Source organism: Drosophila eugracilis, unplaced genomic scaffold (genome assembly GCF_018153835.1).
Source record: "Drosophila eugracilis isolate 14026-0451.02 unplaced genomic scaffold, ASM1815383v1 contig_974, whole genome shotgun sequence".
Taxonomy (NCBI): Eukaryota; Metazoa; Arthropoda; class Insecta; order Diptera; family Drosophilidae; genus Drosophila; species Drosophila eugracilis.
This window is the reverse complement of record NW_024573893.1, coordinates 789,088-810,548: the sequence shown is the minus strand read 5'-3', so window position 1 is coordinate 810,548 and position 21,461 is coordinate 789,088. Positions and strand designations below refer to the sequence as shown.

Below are 21,461 nucleotides of genomic sequence, written 5' to 3'. Positions count from 1 at the left end.
ATCTCGATGGCTGCAGCATGCAACACTTGCAACATGCAGGTGCGGATGAATGTGGATTCTGATAGTTATTAGAGATATATTTTTTAGGTGATGCTGCACTTTCGGGTGGGCTAATGAAGGACTTCACTGAATGAGAATGGCAGAAGCTATGAGCAAATCGGTTTGAGGGCAAGGTTAATCAAATTTTCATACTTCTCGTGCGTTTTTCTATCATCCGTATCGCTAACCAAGGGCTCCAACTCATGTAGAGTAGCTGAAAGCACACAGATACGAAATTTAATGCTGCAATCCAACTAGATCGATAGCTTTATACAGATTCTGGCTGATGTCTGGCATCAGTGGGTACATTAAGATAAGGGAAAGTATAATTTAATTGTAGAAAATGCAGTAGGAAACTAAAGGCCAAAAGGGTGGAAACAAGGTTAGGTTTTCATTTTTGCAAAGTGTCTCGATTACGCTAAATTTCAACTCAGGGTTTTGAAGGAGAAGGTGAGTTCATATTATTATTGTACAGCAAATAAATGAGCCGGAAGCAGCGCTTTGGTGGGTGTGGTTGGTTGTGATTGGGTGGTTAGTTCGTGGGTGGGTGGTGGTCAGCTCTTAATCAGGTGATAGAAATGCTAAATGAAAACTTCAAATGAAAATCAATTTGTGTTTTTGGCATTGAGTTCGGAACCGAAAATAATGTTGAATGCTCTGGTTGAAGCGTGTTTGGTATGGTTTCCTGGTTTGTTTTTCTGGGGATATGTTTGAACAATTTTGGGAAACTTTTGTTTGGAATATAGAACGAAATTCAAACCAATTGTTGTATTCTTTTCTTATATAAAACATGTGTTTACAATTCGAGTTGAATGCAGCGTTGGGTATTTCATATTAATCATATTGTTAGATAGTTTTTGGATATTTATTTTGTTATTTTTGTAAGCACTACGTCCAATATTTTTGTACACTATGGAAGCTCTTCGCTGGAAGCTCAAGGCGTCGCACAAGGGTTAAAGGCAAGACAAAAGCATTTTGCAATTGAAGCCACTAATTGCCACTGAGATGCAGATGCACTTAACGATTTAGCATATAAATAGAGGGATTAGAATTAGTTTTAAACTATTCGATTGTCTTTATTTTTGGTTGGGTGTTTCGTTTCCGTTTGCCTTACCTATGCGCTTTGCTTGAACTGTAAATTTTGTTAGTATTTGGAACGAAAACAATTATATAGTCAGTCATATTAACTGCCCACAACCTGAACTAATCCCACACTAAGCTGGCCAATTCACCTAGCCGATGATATGTGGACGATACAGATACAGTTTGAGACAGAGAGAGAGAGATAGAGTGTGACTGATTGATTAATGGTTGTCTGGTTTTAATGCATGATACTATAGTAATTTCGATTGGTTTGTCGTTTCACACATGCAACGAAACTAAGGCAACGTATGCAATAAGTCCTACGCTTCGATCGAAATGAAAACGGAATTTATCACACAACCTGCGGCCACAACATGCTCATACTACACTTGGCTATTTTCATCATTCATCAATTCGTCACGTAAAATTGCATTGACACAGCGCGTGTTAGTGGGTTTAGCACTCGGCAGATGGGTATGGGTATGGGCACGACCCGCGGGTTAGTCCCATCAATTTTTGATTGATCAACGCAATTTTACGCTAGGCAGTAAATGAAATGGTATTTTGTTTAGCACTAATAAACATTAAATTTAGTTCAACACTTACGTCAGCATTTGGCTAAAAAGATATTCTTGAATGTGTTTAACCTTTTTAGTTATTTTAATTTTTTTTTTTTTGGTTTTTGGAAAGGAATTTAGCATAATTTCGTTCTATATGAAATAGATTTGAAAGACAGTAAAAGTTTGCTAACTGCTTGAAATAAAAAGATAATCGTTAGTTTACAAAAGCGTTCAACGAAACATTGGCTTGTACGTACGGAAAGAAAAGGGAAATTATAGTATACAAACAATATGTTTCGAGATAATTATTCTAGGAAAAAAGATCTATCTTAGTTCTGAGCACTGTAGTATACATATTTATAAGTACGAGTACGGTTATATATATATATATATATAGGTAAGCGAAAAGTTACGACGACGTGTACATAAAAAACTTGATTTGGAATTCGATCGATTGCTTGGTGGCAAATTAGCATTTTTAATATGGCAGCGGTGAGTGGAGAGAAAATCGTTTAGGCTACGTTCATTTACCAACACTATTCAACACTTTTCTATTGATTTTTTGTTTTCTTGTTTTTGTTTTTGGCTCAATGCTGCTGCCACGGCACAAATTTTCATTTAAAAAATCTTGAAAAATAAACAAATCTCAACAGTTACGTAGGTTAGTAAACAAAATATTACGCAATCTGCCGTGAATTAGTTTGTTAGGTTGGTTAAGTAAAGAAACGATTAATTAAAAATCAAATATCAACTCATTTTAGTACGCTCGCTCATTTGGATTGTTAAAAAATTAGTTTTTTAGTATTACATATAGTAGTTGAAAGAAACTATGCGCTAGTAGGAAATGTTTCATTTGTTTCATAATAATTTTTTTTTTTTTTGTTAAGTATGTTAAATAAATGCTTAGCGACGACAATTTGTTGTCGCACCTTCTTTCTGATTTGTTGTACGTTTTTTATGCACCGTTGGCAAGCCGGCACCGCCACCGCCACCCATCATCGTGTGATGTGTGTGACCATTCTGGGCTTGGGTCAGACTCTGACTCTGGTTTTGGGTGTGACTGTGACTTTGGCCGCCGGACCGAAGGGCGCCCAGGGATATGGACTTTCTCGGATAATCGCCGGCAGCGGCCCTAGACGTCGCCTCGCCGCCGCCCTTAATCCGTCGGACAGTGGGCCAAACGAATTGCAGGCGATACTCAGTGCTCAATTTAGTGATGGTCTTTTTCAATAGCCCATTTGACTCACCCGCCTGCGAAAGAGAAGAGCAGAATCACACAACGAAAAAGGAATTTTTTGTTGGGTTTTTAGACAAAAAAGAGAAGGAGAAAAAGAGAACGAGAACGAGAACGAGAAAAGAAAGCATTGCAATGTCGCATTGAGTGTAAGGATAAGTTTAAATATTTAAATATTAATCATAGATTAGTTTAGTATTTGATATTTGTTCGGGTTTTAAGTTTTGGGGACGATCAGAGCACAGTTAACATAGAGAAGAAGAGACCGGGTTAGTCATAGGTGGAGAAACAGAGAACGAGAAAGAGAAGAAATACACACAATACAAGTATAAATTGTAAATTTTGAACATCTATTACTAATTGCTTTAAAATGTTAAATAAATGCCCCGAAAATCATTTAAAATACGTTAAATGGCTAGATATCTAAAAGTTATAAAATATAAAATAAAAGTGAGATGAAAGTCGAAACATTAGCAACAAGTTAGAAATGTTATCAAAGCCCCCGGTTTTGACTACAAAAACTATATTCTCGGCAGTAGTTGTTTCGATTAAATTGCCTTTTTACCAGTAATTATAATAACTAAGTAGTTCACTGATATACATTAATAAATGTGGTGTCAAAAGGTTCCACACAAAAGAGATTGATAAGTAAATAAATCTGTTTTAATACCTAATAATAACACTGCCCCAATAAGTATACTATAGAACATTAAAACCAAGCCAAATTACCTTAAAACAAATGTAAAGCCAACTTTAATCTGCCCTGATCTATGTTCTTTCACATTTAATTCACCCACACAGAGATACAAAACAGACAGAGGGAAACTAGCATAAAAACCCTTTTACATGCATTACAAATCACAGACACAATAGCCACAATCAGAAAGGCAAAAGATATACTAAGTATTGAAAGTATCAGAGGATATTACAAGTGTATGAATGGGCAACGAAAAATCGATATACAACTTATGCAAATGTTGAAGGGTTTTGCAGATTAAAATTGCACATTCAGGTCGAGTAGACGCCCGACTAACTGACATTCTGTCTGACAACTCAATGGTGCTCCGACGGTCCACAGACTTACTGCAAATGTACGGACACATGCAATCATGCTCATGTGAGTTAATGAAATTTTCCCATAGCCGCAAACTCGTCGGGACGAACTACAAATGTTCAACAGCATGTCCTGCACGGGGAAAATTGCCAATAAAAGGACCAGAAAAGTTACAGACAGTGCGACACGGGGCCTATGAGTTTCGCAAGGGGGCTGGGGGTGAATTTAGGGGCTGACTGATAGACAGCATCTACGCTAATAGAAATTGTTGCGCGCCATCAAGTTTCGGTCCAATGGTCCGAGGCGCGTTCTATCTCTGATCGGAAATGGGAGACAGCTTCTATCTCTGTGCAGATTTCTCCCAGCTTTATGTGGCGCCACCTACCGACGATTGACAATCGGACTATTGAGAATTGTTGAATTTATGGGTCTTCAATTTGCAAACTTTGCTTATAAGATTTTAGATGGAAATCTGCCTTGCTTGGCGTTTAACAGAGTTCTTTGTTTTTACTTCTCGCCCTTTCAAGCTCTTTAAAGTAGTAGCTAGTCTACTTGGACTATGAAATCTTGATTCATTAGAATACATCTATTTGGTCATAGCTTAAAATAATTTAAATAATCTAAAATCATGAAATCTTTTATATAAAAAAATAACATTTCAAACATCGCACTGGAAAAAATGCATCTTTATCTAAATCCTTAAAGGGCTGCTGTTTCTTAATCATTTTTCAGGTTTCCTTAGAGGTTTACTATCAACTAGATGTCACCTTTTTATCAAGCTTCTGATTTTAAATTAAGAAATTATTATGTGATTTTCACTACTACTCTTCCGTATGGCATACAACATCAAGATGATATTCAACCTCAAAGAGTCCCCCCAATAATATGTTAACTTATTTTACCATGCAATTGGGGACTTGAAAATCAGAAATACACATACATACAGACACCCAGGCACGCGAAAACGTAAGTATTGAATTTATTTGGTTAAGATATAGACAACAACTATTGAATTGGACACCCGAGTGCTCTGGCTGCCGTGCAGTGCCATCCATCTGACAATTGTGTACCTGTTTTCTTGTGGTTCCGTCGATCTCCGTTGCAATGGGATACGCACGTCCATTGGGCACGACGGGTGGTCCCTCCGATTTGCTGCGTCGCGAAGGCGTGGCGCCCCTCTCCTCCGACTGCAGATAACAAGAGAGAGAGAGAGAGGAGAAATGGTGGCATTAAAGATATACGGGCTTGTATAGTTAATTAGCTGGCCATTAATATTACGCATACGCCTTGTTGACGTGCGTCATGAGGTGAAGTCAATTAATTATGTATTGTCAGGCTGCTCACGATAGTATGTCAAAAGCACACTCTCACCGGCATACTTATTTGCAAACAGGTGAATTCAGGGCAGTGGCATAGAGGGGAATAATATGAAAGGGATAATTTAACGATTTTTCTTTAATATTCTTTATTTATGTAAAAACCTTTCTAAAAAGCCTTTAACATTATTTATTATACTCATTAATTATTGTTAATTGCTTGATTCAGTTATCCATTAACTCATTTTTATGAGCTTTTATAAGAATAAGATATAAAAATAGTTTAGAATCCGAAAATTACTTTTAAAACAGACTTCAAAATTAAATCATTAAAGATGTTTAACTATTATTTGTTATTTTTAAGTACAATTTCTGATTAAATATTACATATAATATATTTTTTTGAATATTATAATTTCTAATATAAATATTTAATATGAACCCAGAAAACCTAAACATCTGAATAGATGCCCCGGAGGCCCTCACTCCCCAAAAAGCGCACCATCTGCGCACGCCACTGATTTTCGCACACGTATCTCAATGTCCTTGCAACATGTGCCGCTGTGTGCCTCATTATTAATTAGTCTACCGTCGGAAAGGAGAGGCGGAAAATGAACTAGGAAAGGACCAGCCTCATAGGGAACTTTTGTGAACGGCTTTTGTGTATTTCCTGCGGCATTTGAGAGCGTCGACATTTTTATGAGGGCCGCGGCTTAAACGCATTAACCCTAATGCCAAACCTCCCGTAAAGGCAACGACTCTCATAAGCCCATAAATATACCATATTCCCATATACTTTTAAATGAAAACTTTATACTCTTTAAGCCTAATTAAACCAAACAATTTATGCTGAGTACTAAAAAGGTGTAAAATCAAATGCTTAACTTTTGGCGCGATTTTAATCGCTAATAAAAAGTACATCTAACTATTTAAAACCACATTGGAATGACTGAGAAAACATAGAAAAACATAGAGTATAATAAATAACGAAGATTCTTTTTTTATGTTTTGGAATGCCAGAATGCTTTTTATATTTCTCTCATGGTCCTCTTCAAATGTCAAAAGGGCATAAAGTTTGTGGTGCCATAAATTGAAAATACTGTTAGATGTGGAAAGCTAGCTAGGTCCTTACAATTTTTTAGCTCGTTCATGGAGATGTTGAAATGTACAACAATTTTGCATATTTACGAATGGACATAGTCCCGCCCACAACTACGTAAGTGCAAGCATATGAGCTTGGATTTGGTTTTATTTGCCACAAGGTTACGTGATTACATTACGCAAAAAATATGAGGATATATGTTACGTATTATAAATACAATGTAATGATTAAATTATCTTTAAAAAAACGAAAGAAAATTACTTTTAATTATACAAATTAGGGTTTTAAATAAATTCCGATTCACTTCCGTTCATTCAAACACCAAATGAGTTTTGATGCTTTATAAAACCTAATCTATTTTTCATAAGAGCCATCTGTAATATTCTTTTCTTCATTCAAAATTTAAATATTTAGTATTTAACTTGAACGTGTCGCCTTAGGGTAAGCTTGTCGTAGGCTTTGAGGATTCTTGAGTGACACTTACTCTCGCCAAACGATGTGCACTGGCATCTCGTCGTGCATCTGTATATTCCGATCCTATAATAAACTCGTGCGATTTATATGCTAATTCTGGACATTTTTTCCGTCGCGGCAATGGCGGCTCATTTGTTGGTCCTGCAGATGGGCAAAATCCAATCGAAAAAGCGTATCAGAACGAGATCAATAAATAAGTCCGTGACAATAAGGCGCAAGACAAATGTCCTTGCTACTCACCAACAAATTGACTTGGATTTGGGGCTGGCGCCCGTCGCACAACCTCTGGCCGCGAGTTTCCCGTAAATTCATGCCAACGATAAGTGCTCCGATACTCCGAGTGGAGCTGCTGGAAGGAAAGATAAAAGATGCCATTGCGTTAAGTCAAAAATCAGATGCACAGCGGAAAAAGTTATTGATGTATTAAAGATAGTTAAAGGTTTGGAAATTATTGGGAGGCATGGCCTTTATTCCATCCTCAAAACTATCCCATTTGCTAAAACGTAATAAAACGTTTCCTCATTGTTAATGCAAATATTAAATAAACTGGCAATTGCTTGTAATTTTTATAGTATATTAACAAAAGAATTTATTTGAACATTTTTTCTAGTTTTTCCTCCATTGATTAAGGGTTTCTCTTTAAGTTTTTCCTGTTAGCACAGACAATAGTTGCAATTTAACATGGATAATAATTACAGCCGAACGCATGACAAATACCACAATGAGACCAACAAATAGCTAACCACTTCCACATATGGCTTGGCCAGGCCACATGTAAATATTTTCATTTGCCAGGGCCAGACTTTTGGGCCCAGGGCTGTCGGCCGATTGGCCAGTTAGTCAAACAGTTTCATTCCGGGCTCTTGGCCAAATTGCGGTTTGTCGCATTTCAATGCGGCAATACGTCCATGTCCACCCACTTTCTCCATTGCAACTGCAGCCATTTGATAATTGCAACAATGGCCAAAGAAAAATCCATATTAATGGCCTGTTTTCTACTGCAACAGTTACTCTTACTGCCACTTTGGCAGTTACTGTTTGTGTTATTTTGCGACTTATTTTATGGCCACGACAGCGCGTATCGATCTAAGCCCAGAACAGACTTGGACATTTCGAGCAGAAGTCGTTGCATGTGAGCTGTAAATTGGGTTAAGCTCTGCCAAACACAAACTGGCTAAGACAGCTGCAGCGACAGTCCTGGCCAACAGACCAGGACACATTCTCGTGAAGCAAGCAGCCAAGTCACTCGATTTAATTATGGCCCAACTTAGCAGTTCACCCTGCCGTTCCTGTTCCTTCCAAGAATTTACCAGTGTCTACCTGGGCTTAACTTTCATTGTCTCGACGTCGTTTCCTGCTCCACTTTGCTACAATGGAATAATTGCCGGCTGGCACGCAATGTCAAAAGACAGTAAACATTATATTAATTATTTATAGTAACCATTTCCTTGGTTTAATTTTAATTTTTAAATACCTAAACGGGGTTGGAAACAAAGTCATTCAATTAATTATAAAGAAAAGGGCAATTTATCTTTTTCTTTATTGTTTTAACAGTTGATTTAAGAGACATTATATATAAATCTTTTTGAAATTGAGAGGAGGAAGCTAAAAACTCTCAACTTAATCTTAAAAGGACTTTTTGACTTGAATGAGTTTGACTCAACAGAACTTTTTTCATTTTTTTCCTGAAAAAACTCCCTTTTTATGAGCATTATAAATCCAATTTGCTGTATCTCTGAGATAATCGCTCACGCACATCAACAAAGCACTTAATAAATTAAGCCGCAATAGCTCTCGCATCCCCTATTTCATCCAGAGAACGGGGTGTACCCTTAACCGTTAGCCAAACAATGACCCCAGGAGCAATTAACCCAATTGCTGGCAGACCCCTTCAGTCTAGACACACTCCAATATCCGGCAGCGTTTTACACCAATTAAGAGGAGCTGTGGCAAATCATTCCTCGGCAATCAATAAAGCTCACTTGGCCGGAAAGGATCGACTGCCACGCCTTCTGCATAGCAATACCTCGACGGCACGCACCTTTTGCATAATTTAGCAGTAAGAACTCACTTTATTGGAGCCGCTAAAGGAAAGCTCGAGCCTACGTGGGTTCGTTTGTCATATGAATTGGCAGTTGATGTCAGGGGCGTCGCCTTCGCTAGCACTGCCAAAAGTGAGCGGGGAGGATGTGGTGCCCGCCACGTGGCAATGTTACACCTGAACATATTGTTAGAGTACATAACATATATATATATATATATAATATATTTACGACTCAGCCAACTTTCAGTACATATCCTGGGCTGCTGCATCCATTTATCATGTCATGTGAGAAGGTAAAAATGAAAAAAAAAAATATATATATGTTTCCAACTGATTTATGTGGTGGTTCAATTGCGGTCACCAAATGCAGCCGCACCCCAGCATAAATATTTAAATATTATGTATCCGGTTTTTTTTTCGAGAGTACATTAAATATTAATGTCATATGAAAGTTTAAATATTGTGCGGCTTTTGGGGCCAGTGAAGGAGAATATGTATAGTTTGGGGAAATCATTTTGCTTTAAATTGTCAGCATTCAGGCGAGAGAGACGGCAATCCCTCAGCTGGGAGACACTTAGTCGTCCTTCTGTCCGGGTCCCTCCCTGTGCAGTGATGTTGAAATCCTGATAAGCCTGCTGACATCTCAACTATCCCCCAGCTGACAGATGGGCGGGCCAGTTGGTTGCCAGAGTAGGTACTTTTAATTAAAATTTTAAACGCTGACGAGTTTACGGCTTAAAGGCGTCCAACCGGTGGGACCAAGTGATTTTTAATGGAGTTTTCAAGAGTTTTCAAGAGTTTAGTTCCATTTATTTGTCATCAAAACTTGGCACATAGATCAATTCCCAATTTGTGATGTCCCTAACTATCCTATAAATTAAATGTCCACGTTGCAGACATATTTCTTGTATAGGTTTTCCCATATCCGATGCACATACTGGTGATAAATTTATGGCTTATGGGTGGAAATTCAGTATTTTTCGTAGCATACTTGCAGGAGTCAGTTGCACCATAATCTACACACACACACACACACAAACGTCTCTGACCGTTCAAGTGTGTTTGTCTGCGTTAGGGGTTGGGAGAAATTCGTGTGCGTGTTTAATCTACCCGAAGGGACCTTTCAAGTTTTATGCGGGGAAAACAAGCAAAATGACACCTCGAAGCATAGTTATCGCCTCCGAGATCCTTGTTTTGCGGTCTCATATGTTTGTGTGTGTGTATTGGCGTAGTCCTTTGAAGTGCCAACCACATTTCTGGGGAACAAGAAAATGTCTTTGTCCAACGCTATTTTGGGGGTGAGGTTGGAAAGTTTGTTTCATATTCTGCAGAAGACCGGTGAATGGCACAGGAAATAGCAGAATTAGCGGTTGAAAAGTTTTAATTTTTTATTTTCATGACTTTTCTAATTAAAATACTTAAAAGTATGGTTTTCATTCTAATTCTAAGCATGTTTGAAAAATCCATTTATCTAAATATATTTTACCTTTGCCTTCTTATTATTTTTCAAACTATCGGATTTAATTAATTTAAAAATATCCGTTTTTATTTATTTAATTAAATCATTCTTTCATAGCCTTACCAAAAATCCATCTAAATTTGCCACAAAGTGTTGCACAAACATATTGCACTTTGCATAACAAAAGCTGTTAACAAATATTTAGCTAGAGCTATGCAAATTGTTATCTTATCGGTAAACTGCAGTTTTTTATAAAACTTACTTTCTTGTTTATTCAGTTTTGCTACTTTTGCCGCAGCCCTCGACTTGTTTGGAAAGTTTTTTCATTTACTTTTTGTTTACGATGCATTTTTGCCATTTGACACCATTTTGTCTGGCACAGACAACAGCCGCATACACACGGCTGCTTTTATGGTTTCCGCCGGCCAAGCCGAGCCCACAAAGCACCTGGCCAGGTGGGTTGTGCACCCCAGGTGGCTTAGCCACAGCCGGACTCCGGCCAGCCCAACCCCTACAACCTCCATTTTTCAACGGTGCGTGCCTTTGTGCCACTGTGGCTTAGTTTGCTCGATTGCTCAACTAACTTGGCCTGTGGGATGTTTGCTGCCATTTTGCGTGGTCTGCGCCGGCAATTAATTCACTCAGCAATGGCCCCAGGCCTCCAGGAATGATGCTCCTGCCACAAATTTAATTGCCAGCTGCATTGAAATGAGACACGCCTCCCAAACAGCCCAACTGACTGACGCAGATTGACTGGCAGACAAGAGTCGGATAATGATTGCAATACATTTAAAAAAAATACTGGCAATGATGTTATTATACAAAAAAAGCAATGTTTCCAAAAATAAGTTCCCATGACTCAGTCATGTTTATGTGGAAATTTCTTTCCCTTTCTTTTTTGAAATAAAATTGCACTTTAAATTATTAAATCAATACTTGTTTTCAACCATCAATCATTATATCAAATTATAATAATATTAAGGAGACATTAAAAGGCCATATTTAATATTAATTTTGTGTGCAAAATAGCAGGCTTTGGGTTCTTAAATCTTTTTTTTTTGTACATAAGCATGTTTTTCCAGACTGTAAAAAATGGAACCACTGGAGGTCGTCGCCTAACGAGGCACATTGGCGAACCCAACCCAAACCAAAGCCAACCCAAGTCAACTCCGGGCTGGAGGTCACCTTCATTAAATTAAAGAACACTGCTCATTTGCATGGGCGCCTTCTTTCCGCTCTCTCAGTTGGCTTCGTCCATAAATATGGATTTAGTTTCCGTTCAAATAAAAGCAGAACAACCTGCGGACAACATTTAATTAGTGGGAATTAAATTTACAGCCGTAGCGAGGCTTTTAATAGTCTCCTTTAATAATATTATAAAAAAATATATAAATAGACAGTGCAGCTTGCATTGGGAACAAGAACTAGGATTTTAATGAGATGATTAAATTATGTAAATATTGTGAGCGTAAAAACTAAGCAAAAGTTTTGAATAAACTAAAGGTTTTATAGACTTATTATGTTTTTTTAATAAGCTTTGAAAAAACACATATGCTATTTTGGCTGAGAATTCAATCAGAAAAACTTTAATGTTAAATTTATTGTTACTTAATCCATTAACTTTTAACAAATTTCCAGAAGAATATCAACGATAAAAATAATTATACAACCTAAACAGTGTACTCATGTTTTGTACGAAGGTTGAAGTTGATTTCTATCAGATTTACATCAAACAGTGATCAGAAAATCATTTACAAAACTTACTTACTAAAAAATGCATAAAATAACTTTAAAAATTGTAAAAGTTACATCAGTAAAACTTAATTTTCTCCTAGTAAAACTCAAAACTTTACTATTCCGCAACAAGAGTAAGTAATTTGGGTTTTCGCAAATTAAATTGATTTCACACGGAAAAGTTTAGTCCCCCTTGCCAACATCATTTTCGCGGTTTTCGCCACCCAACGAACTTTGGGAAAACTCCTAAGCCACAGATTGCCAACGAGTTATGCAACAATTTAATGTCAACATACAATTAAGCCTGAAAAGAGCGTTTCCAAAGGCTGTCGTTAAACTCAGCGCTGCGAGTTATTTGCCCCCAAACCCAAAGTCAGACGGCAAAAAAGGACACACAGACTGGCAGACAGACAGGAAACAGGAGTTGAGAGGGCGACACACACATACATAGAGACGACAGCTGAAAAGTCATTTGTATGCAACCGCAAATCGAGGGACATTAAACTTTTAAGACGCTTTTATTGCTCTCCCCACAGTCCACATCCCACGGCCCACCGACCATGTGCTCCACATCCTCGGTGTCCTTTTCAATTCTAATCCTTATACCTTTTCGGTCCGCATGGCTCAGGGCCTTTGGCTTTGGCTTTGATTCGACGGCTTAGCGTTGACATGGCTGTCGATTTGACAGCCTGATATTTATATGGCCCAGTCCATGGGCAAATCTCAGTCAAATTGTTTGTGGCAACGGGCGAAAAATCCAACGGCAAAGCTCTATAAATTCTGCATAAGTCAGCGGACTCTGTAATTTTCTCAACTTCATTTTATTTCACTTAGAACCAGACCAGAAATAACATACATTGTATTTTGCGGAAATATATATGCTGCTTTCAGGCACGTTTTCTGCTTTTTAAGGCCAGACAGAAAACGCCATAAACACCTTTTCAACAAATGTAGCTTGGATTTTGCATATAAAGTGCACTCTGAACCGGGTTGCAGTTTAGCTAAATAGAAGAAAGTTAAATGCATTTAAAGAGAGGACTTTTTAGAATGCTTTTCTGGCAACAAAAAAAATAAAGAATTTAATCCGGATTCTTAACTAGAATTCGTTAACATGAATTTAAAGGTAAAATTAAGGCAGCTTCCCAATTTCCTAAGAAAATGCTCTTAGCATGTTTCTTTTTTTTGACATTCTTAACTTCATAACTTATTCCTTAACTGTTTTTACATAAAGAAACTGAAAGGCCCTTACTGAGGTAACTCAATCTATATTTATGCACACCCTCCATCCTTTCATTTTATTTGTGCAAATTACCTTATGATTTCCCTGCATTTTGACAGCATTAACCTTTGAAATCTCTTTGGGAAAACAAATGAAAATTAAAATCCATTTAAGTTATCAAATTCTTTCCTTACACACTCCGTCAGCCGGAGACAAAAGGAAAACTTTTCACACATACTTGGGCCGAGAAATTGCCGCACTTCCTGAGCAATTTATGAGACAAACTTTTGTGACACCTTCTTCTCCACCTTGGAAAATATTCGTCATATTTCCAAGCAGAATGTAACTTAAATTATGTGCAAATACGCCGGAAGGCGAGGGCGGGAAAACAAAAACACAGGAACGTTGGGCATATTTAATTGCGTTTTCCTGTCTGTCCTTTCTGTCCTCGAGCCAAAACTTCAAATGTCTGAGCCGGCAAGAAAGATACTCGTATTTGTATCTGCATCTGCATTTCCATATTTGCATCTGCTGCTGCTGCTAAGCTTTATTCAATGTTGAACAATTAAAACGAAATTCGATACCGCCTTTGAGCTCTTTAACAACAGCAGCAAAAAAATAGGGGGAAAAATAAAGAAAAACTATTTTCCGCCGCTTGTGCGTGCCTCGGACGGTTTTTGCTTTTGTTTTCCTTGTTCAGCGATTACCGCACGAGTGCTTTTTGTCAGTGTGCGGGTGAACGAATCTAGCTGCCTGGGTATTGGTGGGTATCTGTGTGCGGGTGAAACGCTCTGCTTAGTGCACTCATGTGAATAACGACGCTGTCGACAACGCGACATTCCCATCGATGGCACGCGCTTAGTCTAAGGTGCCCCAGTACCCTGAAAGCGGTCTAGGAATCATCTTAAGCGTTGCAAATGTATTTCCTAGATAATATTTTTATTAATATAATAACTAATAAAATTAAAAAACACTATAAAGATAAGACTGAGGGTTATATACATTCATCTAAAATCAAGTAAAGCTTTTCTGTTGCAATCTATCAATTTTCTTGCTTGAACTAGATTCATATTGAGTTATTTTTTAAGAAGTTTGAACATTTAAATATTTTAACTTAATAACATTTCTGATATTAAGGAACTTTTAAGGTGATGTAACACTTGTAACATTATAAAAACTAGAAATTATACGATTAAAAACTGAATTTCTTTTTCCGTTAAACAAATTTAACATTTTAATTTCAAAAATCAGTGTATCAAATTTCGTTACAACCCAGGCATTTCATTTTGCTCCTGGCTCTTCACTTCCTTTGGCGTCTCTTTATCTAGCCGCAGAATCTGCTGGCAATTTGCAGCTCCTCCAGGCTGCAATCAAAATGCATTCCGAATGAGAATTTCCCATTATATAAGTACACCGAACTTACGTCAGCCGTAAAAGGAAACGAAACGCAAGGAAAAATAAGCGAAAAACAAAATTAAAAAGCCGCAAACAAATGTGACGTCAACTTCGCCGTGAAAGCATTTCGGCATCCTTCGAATCGTCGTATTGCCGCTTTTCCGCTTTTCTCACAACAAAGTCAAGTCATTATGCCGGAAAACTTTAGCAGTTATCAGCGCATTTAGATTATTCACAGCCATTGTTTTCACAAAACACGAAGTTTTCACTAAACTAAAATAAACAAAAATGTGACAAAAATGCAAAAAAGCGTAAAAACTTGCTGGAGCCTGAAAATTCTTTTTCTCTCATTTTCCTTTCTGGTTGTGACAGATTATATGCCTTTTTCTAGTTCCTGAAGTTACCCTCATTTGCAACTGGGATAGGCTAATTTGATTAATGGGTAGGAAAATAATAGTTTGAGTTAGGGTAAACTATAAATTACATCACTCATTACGTCAATAAAGTCAGCCTGAAGATTAAATTACACCAATTTCTTCTCAGCTTTCATTTAAGACGAAAAGTTTTAACTGCTCTTTGTAAATTTGCATTTTATGCATTCGTCTATTTACGCACTCTTGAAATTACTTGGTTTGCAGTAAAAGAGCTGTCTAGCCAGGAAGCAGGCAATCGGAAGTGATTATCAAGAGCTTGGAGCTGATGAGTCTAAGCGAGAAATTCCTTTAAAAGAGGTATATCAGGAGTTTATTTATGAGCCTCAGTGGTAAATAAACTAAACTATGTTCCCTGGAACTTCGAGACTTAACATATTTCTTTTTGGCAAAGATTTTCTACTTAACTTTAAAATTTCATTTACTGAGCCCTAATTAGTATAAACACATATTACTCACAGCCAATTTTTAAAAGGTTTTATAAGTTAAATATCGATTTTCATATCTGTTTAGAAACAAAACCAAAATTATTCACCATTTTGTATGTTCACAGATACACAAAGCTGTATAGAAATCATAAACTTTTATAAATAAATAGAAAAGAGCTAAGCACATTTTCCCAAGCATTTTTTATCAAATTCAATTGCCAACATATTTTGTTTAGTTTTCAGATTGTCATGTCCTAATCCCGACTTTGCTGAAACAAAAGCATGTTTTCGACAGACATGTCTGCCACACATTGCGCAATCAGCGAAACTTAGCTGGCACCAGTTAATCTGAACTTGGTTTGTCGTGGAGCGGAGTTGGCCAAATCCCTCAATGCCGGCAATTGAAAATACTGAACGCTGGTTGAATGCCATTAAGACAATGCAGCACTAAATTGCACTGCAGCATACGAAATGCACATCTGTATCTGAATGGATATTTGTGCTGATGTTTGTGCGAATACATATCTCTTGGCTGTGCAAATAATTGTCCATTGTGTGCTCTGTTTTTTTGTTGCTTATGTCTTCTTCATGTTGCAGTTCTATTTCTGTTTTAGCCGCATATCAAATGGCCATTGCCGCTGCAAGGCTGCACAGTAATGTGGCAAATAATGTGAAATTATAGTCAGTCAGTGAATGACAAAGTGCCAGGCAATGTTTTTCCTTGAAGAAAATTCAGCACAATACAATGGAAGTCTTGATGTGGCCATGTAAATATTTACTTGAATTTAAATTTTGTTAAAATATTTGGAAAATTCCTGGATACAACCGAATTATTCGGCTGACATCACTCCAATATTTTAGGAATTTTATATATGTATTTAGATATGCATTACTCCCGGCCAATTGGCAGCGACTTCCCTTTGGGCTTGCCAAAAGATGGAGCTAACACATTACTTATAAGCAAATAAGGTCAGATGAGAGGGATAGGACAGGCCCCCTCTCATGGCCACTTAAATATTTTACGCTTTTGTATTGTTAAGCAAAAGTTTTTCCCATCCCGCCGGCGAAACGCATAAAAAATGCATACGCACACCAGTTCTCATATCGTTTATATAATGGGATTTGCACACACACACTCACACACTTCTATACACATTTAGGGTTTGTTTGTGTTGGCCAAGTCAAAAAACAAAAGCGCAGCAAAAGTGGCAGCACTAGAAGCTGAAAGCGTGGAACATTTAACTTTTTCTCTGAGTAAGGAATTTTTTCTGCGCTCTGCATTCGCGGCTGAAAAAAGTGGAAGTGCAGCCAAGGATTCTAAGAGCCTGAAAAGCTAGATCAGGTAACAAAAATATTTCACTAAGCCAGGAGAAGAAGAAAAACGTGAATATAACAATCGCTATAATTTACGACGAGGTACGGATAAAAAAGGCGTTAAGTACCTGAAGTACGCAAAAGTAATTTATGCAAGTCAACCTGCGTTTAAAACGGATTTAAGTTGGCAAAAAGTTGTGATATAATGTAATATCCTTCCAAATGACCATATAATAAATCAGGAAATTGTTTTAAAAATATGTATTACTCGTAATGTAAAGTCGTAGATCAATATTTAGATAGGAATTTAATGAATTCATATGGAAAGTAATCTCAAAATATTTGTTAGGTTGATTGAATTACTGAGATAGCTGTATGATTCTTTAAGGAGTAGATTTAGACATTGGGTATGTGAGTTATTTCAGCGAAATTATAAAATAACTGCTTTTTATTTCATTTAGAGAGAGAGATGAATCGTGTGCTTAAGTCGTCAAATAATCTTGAAGAATAAATCTGCTAAGATATTACAAATTCAGTTTGTGCCAAGAATATAACTCTACGAAGCTACACCTTATTCTTTCCGATGTCTAAAAGCTTTACTTGCTGTTAACTGACAAAGTAATGTCTTTAAGAACCTTTCGAGCTCCTTAAGCATTATGGCTACAAGATTCCCTCACTACTCCAACCCCAAACCGTCCAATAAAATTACTATCAGCACTGTCAGCATCAACAGCCCCTTGCAACTTGGTCGCCAGCCAAGAGCCAGCCAACATGAGAAGGGGTCACAGGGCAGAGGGCTAAAAGGGGTTTTTGAAGACTGCGTCAGTGCAGCAACGACGGCATGCTGGGTGCCATGTATATAGCATAGACCATATAGCATATGGTAAATGCCATGTGGCACCTGGCAGGCCGTTAGCCCGGCCCTGTAATCCATTCACTTGTGAAGGGAAATTATTATAATTGCATTAGTTCAAAGGCAGAAAATTGAAATTGAAATTCGTTAGGCGATGTGATGGCACGGTCCTGGTTCACTCAGGATGTTGATGGATGGATGGTTGGATGGCTGGAAGGACTGAAAAGTGGAAATACTGAAGCCAAAGTTGACGTAATGTGCCAAGGATGGGGCGTTGCCGTATGGACCAACTCATTCGGTTAATGCTGCCGTTTTGCAAATTAATAAAAACTAATCAAATTATGTTTTTTCTAGACATTTTTCGGCTCCTTCCTGCACTAAATGAGATAAGACGGAAATGATCAGCAAATAGCTTATAATTGGCTTTTAATCGATGTCCTAAGAGCCGCTTTTAGCAAGCATCAAATGTTTCTGCTTCTGCTTTAATGGAAAAAGTTGGGTTCCATACAAGTTCTAATCGCCTGACATTGATGAGCACGACTTGATAGACATTTCGTGCTCGTTCGACATTCGTGTGCACTTTTTAATGGCTGTCGAATAGGAAAATCAATATGAAAAAGTTGTTGCTGATTAACACGCTAAAAGTACCAGCTCACATAAAAAAACAAACAATCAAGGCTATCATAAAGTTGGTAGGAAAATTCAGGAGCAGGCAAAATGATGGATAAACTATCTTTGGCTATAAATTATCAAAAAATGTATATCTCCCTTTGGGATAGGAATATATAAATAATTTTAGAGTTTAAAATTTTAAAAATCGGCTTTTTAAAACATATTTAAAGCCTGAAGTAAAATTCTTGTAGCACAAGACTATTATTCGCAAATTTGATCAATAAAAATACAATTAACAATAAACATTCCAAGCCAATTACGAATATTAAGAAACCAGCCAAATGTTTTCCCAAAATAAAATAAACAACAATAAAAAGCAAGTGAAATAAAAACTTCTTCGAAATGTACAATTTTTATATGCGCTCCGCATGCGATTCACTGATTTGTGTTGAAAATATGCAAATAACCAAATGACTGACTGCCAGAAAATGCAATTGTAAAAACAACAGAAGTCCGGAAAAGCTGAAAAAGGGAAATCTCTCGTGCGACATGTGCATACCCCTCGACCTTTCCTTCAAACATTTAACCAGTCAGTCAGGTTGTTTAAACTTTTTCGTGTATGTCAGTAAAATTCTGAACTGTTTTCCCTTACAATTTAATAATAGCTGGAAAAAAGTTCATTCTGCACCAGAGTGTTTTACATTTTTTGATTTCACACTAACCGCCTCCGCACTGTTGACCCCAAGTAATTAGAAAACTTTTCACTACTCTAAATACAGCTCTTGCTTCAAATCCACGGAGATTCCACATCGGTTTTCAACAATCGCCAAAAAGACAAAACAAAAAACTTCATATTCCCTAGGCTCCAGGGTCCTCGGGTGGGTTGAGTTTTCCTTTGGTTTCCCCCAAATTTTCGGTTCTGGCAATTGAGGCAATTGTTGTGGGAAGACAGTCGAAGAAATGTGCAAATTGGACTCGTTAGTTGCAATAAGAAGAGTTTTCCGGAGTAGACGGAAAAAGAGTTGCCTTGGTATAGTCCCACTCTCTTGCTGCACCAAAGAAGTTCACAGTTTTCTATTATATATGTATAAATCTCTAGGGAAACAGGTACCAATAGCCTCGATACTTAAGCTTACTAAGAGCAAAAAGATTAAATTATTAAACACATTTAAGGCAAAATTTTTCTACCTTAACTTTTTACCACAAATATAGACCGCCAGCACATACAAAATAAGCCGTAATAAAAGTTTGGTTAGTATGTTGTGTGTGACAGTGCCGAACTCTTCGCAGTTTCCTGCTTTCAGATGATAACATGGGCAACAAAGGCAACCACCTCGCTTTCACACAATCCAACGGAAGATGTTGCTGGTGGTTATAGACGGAGGCAAACAATAGTGCGGATATAACTGCGAGTGTCAGTGGGAGATAACTCGGAAGATTTGAATGAATGTACACTGATGAGTTTTTTGCATTTATCATTTTTTAACAAGTTACAACTAAGGAAAACTATAATAAAACTTAAAAGAACTATAAACTATTTTCTAATTCTATCAAAGTTATCCCCAAAAAATTTATTCATAATTTAAAAACTTTTCTTTTAAGAAAGTGTGAGTCCAAATTTTTGAAACGTCTTTAGTTTCTAAATATAACTATTCATTTTAAATTTAGACATTTAAAGGTTGTCTAACTATTGAAAGATAAAAACGTTTTTAAGAACGTCTGCAATAGCAATCTCTTTTCACTCCACTTTTTCGCCGGTGCATTTCAGGGTGACGCCCAGCTGACTGCAAGGAATCGGCGAATCGATCCGGGGAGTGACTAAGAATTAAGCATGGCGGTAACCATATGCGAGCTGAATCGATAAGCGTGTGGCATGCAACCGACGACCGACTGGCGACACTTAGCCGGCACTTGTTGTTGCTACTGGATTAGTGGGTGGACCAGAGGGGGGTCGGCGGAATGGGTGGGCATACAGGAGTAGATGGGGGAAGGTGTCGCCATAAAAGTTTGACTACCCTGCTGCGCTGATGTAATACCGCAAGACAATTTTGCCTCGAACGTCATATGGCTGAACAAGCAAAAGGGAAACAACAACAAAAACTCCGAGTAAAAGCCGGCTACAAGGTGCTCTCTTCGAGTGCTCTTGCTATCTCTCAGCTGCCGCTTTCTCCAAAAGTCCGTTTTCATTTCTCTCACCATTTCTCTCTAAGCTGCACATGCGCGGGATCTTGATACGATGGAAGGTTGTACCACACCACTTTGTGCGCAATGTGAAAAGTGTAACTCTGTTTAAGCTACAGTACTCCTTGGCTAATAGGAGAAAATATATTGTACGGTGGAAATAAATGGGAATCCAAAACCAAAACGCGCTTTTTTCGAAGTTTCAAACTTTTTAAAGCAACCCTTTAGAAATAATTTTAAAAGTTTTATATATATGTAATAAAGTTTTCGTTTCGGGAATTTCTACTGTTCTTTGTGGAATGCATACTGTGAGATTCTTTTCTCCTACAATCCACAATCTTATATATTGTCGTGGCAAAGTTGATGAATCAGCTGTTTTGCACAGAGACTGGAAGGCAGCGTTGGAAGGCTGGAGAGCGTTTCCTCGGTCGACCATCTCCGGCGGAGTCCGTGTCCGGGTCCGGGTCCGAATTCGGGCGCTATGTGGCACCCCGGCCGGCCACAGCTGTGGGCCCAAACAAGCCACAAGCTATGCTATTGATTTTCTGCGCCTTTTCTGCCTTTTTGGCCATTTTTCTTGCCTTGGTTCCGTGTTCAGTGTTTCTTTTTATTTTATTTTTTTTTTTGGCTGTTACTTACTTTACGCTGACGCGATTGCGATTGGTGTCGAGCGTAATGCAAGTTAATTTATTCGCTGCCAGCGAATTTCAGTTATTTACCCTGGGACTCCATTTATATTCGGTCTATATAGTCTGGAAATAAGCACAGAAATATTGCATGCCGCTGGACAAACGATTTGTGACGGCACTCCAAGGATTGCAGACGTAAGGTGATATTGATCAACGTTATGAAGGCTGGTAGGGAAATGTGGCCAAGGGGAAATCCGTTAAGTGGAAGAGATCAAGGAATCGCAAAAGAAGATTAATTTT

General features: G+C 37.7%; 1 protein-coding gene across 10 annotated transcripts in view; it reads right to left on the bottom strand.

The window, feature by feature from the left end:
• The window catches only part of LOC108115056 (serine/arginine repetitive matrix protein 1), a 33,328-nt gene that overhangs the window by 10,031 nt on the left and 1,836 nt on the right, over nucleotides 1-21,461 (bottom strand). For 5 of the 10 annotated variants that reach the window (XM_041819799.1, XM_041819800.1, XM_041819804.1 and 2 more), the window contains 5 exons: nucleotides 7,103-7,211; nucleotides 6,873-7,003; nucleotides 5,041-5,157; nucleotides 2,612-2,933; nucleotides 193-253 (listed from right to left, as the gene is read on the bottom strand). In XM_041819799.1, coding sequence (XP_041675733.1) covers nucleotides 193-253; nucleotides 2,612-2,933; nucleotides 5,041-5,157; nucleotides 6,873-7,003; nucleotides 7,103-7,211 — 740 coding nt within the window. The remainder of the gene's footprint in view (nucleotides 1-192; nucleotides 254-2,611; nucleotides 2,934-5,040; nucleotides 5,158-6,872; nucleotides 7,004-7,102; nucleotides 7,212-21,461) is intronic. The other 5 variants (XM_041819805.1, XM_041819807.1, XM_041819802.1 and 2 more) reach the window with 3 other exon arrangements.